The 1,832-nt window shown below is 47.5% G+C and overlaps 1 protein-coding gene across 1 annotated transcript; it reads right to left on the minus strand.

Annotated features, from left to right (window-relative positions):
• Positions 1-1,031: 1,031 nt before the first annotated feature.
• TM35_000801000 (uncharacterized protein) lies at positions 1,032-1,463 on the minus strand (the record flags this gene model as incomplete). Its single annotated transcript, XM_029031366.1, has 1 exon — positions 1,032-1,463. The coding sequence occupies one exon, from the start codon at positions 1,461-1,463 to the stop codon at positions 1,032-1,034; it is 432 nt and encodes a 143-aa protein (XP_028877329.1).
• Between the last annotated feature and the right edge of the window lie 369 nt (positions 1,464-1,832).

Consider the following 1,832-nt stretch of genomic DNA (forward strand, 5'->3'; position numbering starts at 1 on the left):
GTATTCTCCACCTCAGCGAGAGCCTCGTGTGCTTCGCTATTGCCCTTTGCGGACCGGGCCGTCGGGGGTTTGCCAGAGCGGAAACGAGGCAGTCGCCCGCTGTACGTGTGTAGTACTTGGCGGGGTTCACCCGTGTACCCCATAGTTGCGTTAGCCTTTTTGTGGCTACTCTAATGACCAAATCTCCCGCCTCACGTCGCGGAGGCTTCCATCTCAGTAAGCAGCGTTAGACTGTTTATACCTGATATTTCATTTGCTCAAGGTAACAGTACAGATCGTAGGTGAACATAAGCCATACGAACATGTATTGAACAAGGCTGCACTGTTTGATGTTGGTCAATCTTCTTTTTGTTGTTGTTGTTGTTATTGTTGTTGTTGATGATGGTGTTTTGCTGTTTCTTCTTCTTCCCTCGTCGCGGGGTTGTTTGGTGTTGCATTACTACCATCTGTTCTCCTGCGCTTTGCGCGCATACTCGTGTTCAACGGCATCGTCGCGTGCCTGTTGTTGTAATTCTGCCCACTGCAGTTTATATCCTGCAGAGGACCGCTGGGGTAATTAACGTCCCACGGCCCATTTCTCTTGGGCCTCCCACGATGCGAGAACTCTGAAGCGTTTATCGCTTAATTCGTGATAGTGTCCCGTAATGGGATCACCAAAGCGTCCAATAGAGATATCAAACTTCTCCCCTCCAGAGAAGATGGCCCATGATGGCAATACACTACTTGCTTTTTCCCTATCAGTTTTATATTTTGTTTTTCTGCCGTTTCTTTCATTTAAGAAGCAGAATTAGTAATTGTAGTTGGCGCATTCCTGTGTTAATTGTTCTAGCTTATACTACTCGTATGGCCGTGAGTACTGTTTCGTCTTCCTCTGAAATGCCAAGGACATGTAATGTCGTAGAGAGTATTGTATAAGGTGGTCTAGAGGACTTTGCCAATGCTACCGTGACCATGCACGTCCCTTCTCATCCGAATGAGTCATGCGTTCTGTAAAACAGATCCTGTCTGTATTCCAAATCTGTTTGTTGGAGTTATTTTTTATTCGGTGGATTCAATGGTGGTGGTGCTCTTATTCCCATTTCCTGTGAATCACCTTGTGCGAGCATGGTGGAAATCCTGCCGCTGCCCATCGTGTGGGGACGGTGAATTATGGCGGCACCCAACCTCCCATTATCTCCTGCGATGATGAGGATGGTGGTGGTGGTGGAGTCATGAGTCGTAAGTCGTGAGGGTGTGAGTGTATGAAAGTCCACATCAATATTTGTGTTTGCCTCATCTGTGCAGCGTCGTCGTGTTTGACTCGATCCATCGTGTCTCGCTGGTCTTCGCACCGGTGTGCGGTAAGACTGACTTTGTGGACGAGTCTGGTGGGGATGATTCCCTACCGCGTGGTAGCAACCTTGTTGCTGTTCGTATGGTTGTTTTCTTCTGGGCTTCTCGTGTATGAGCTCCAGAACAACCATAAAGTGTGTAAAGGTTCACAATGTGAACCATGTTGAAAATTACGTAGTAGTAATTTTCGTTCCGCTCGCTGCTGTTTGATTTGACAAATGCTTTCGTACATCACGTACCTGTCGCACTACTTGGCGATTAATTCGCACGATACTCATTCACTACTCCTCCACCGTGATAACGCAATTCGTTTCTCTGGGAGACGTGCTGAAGAAAAAAGTACCATTGAACCAATACCCTAGACAGCCACAGATCGACCATGTAAAATAGGATCGATCGTTCGGTAAAGAGGCATTGTCGTCCTTGCATCCCGGCGTCCGCAAACAGAAACACTCCGTGAAAACCTTCTGGGAGACGGCCATTGTTGATCCATTGTTGCA

The sequence above is a fragment of the Trypanosoma theileri genome (genome assembly GCF_002087225.1).
Source record: "Trypanosoma theileri isolate Edinburgh chromosome Unknown TM35_Tth_80_V1, whole genome shotgun sequence".
Lineage (NCBI taxonomy): Eukaryota > Euglenozoa > Kinetoplastea > Trypanosomatida > Trypanosomatidae > Trypanosoma > Trypanosoma theileri.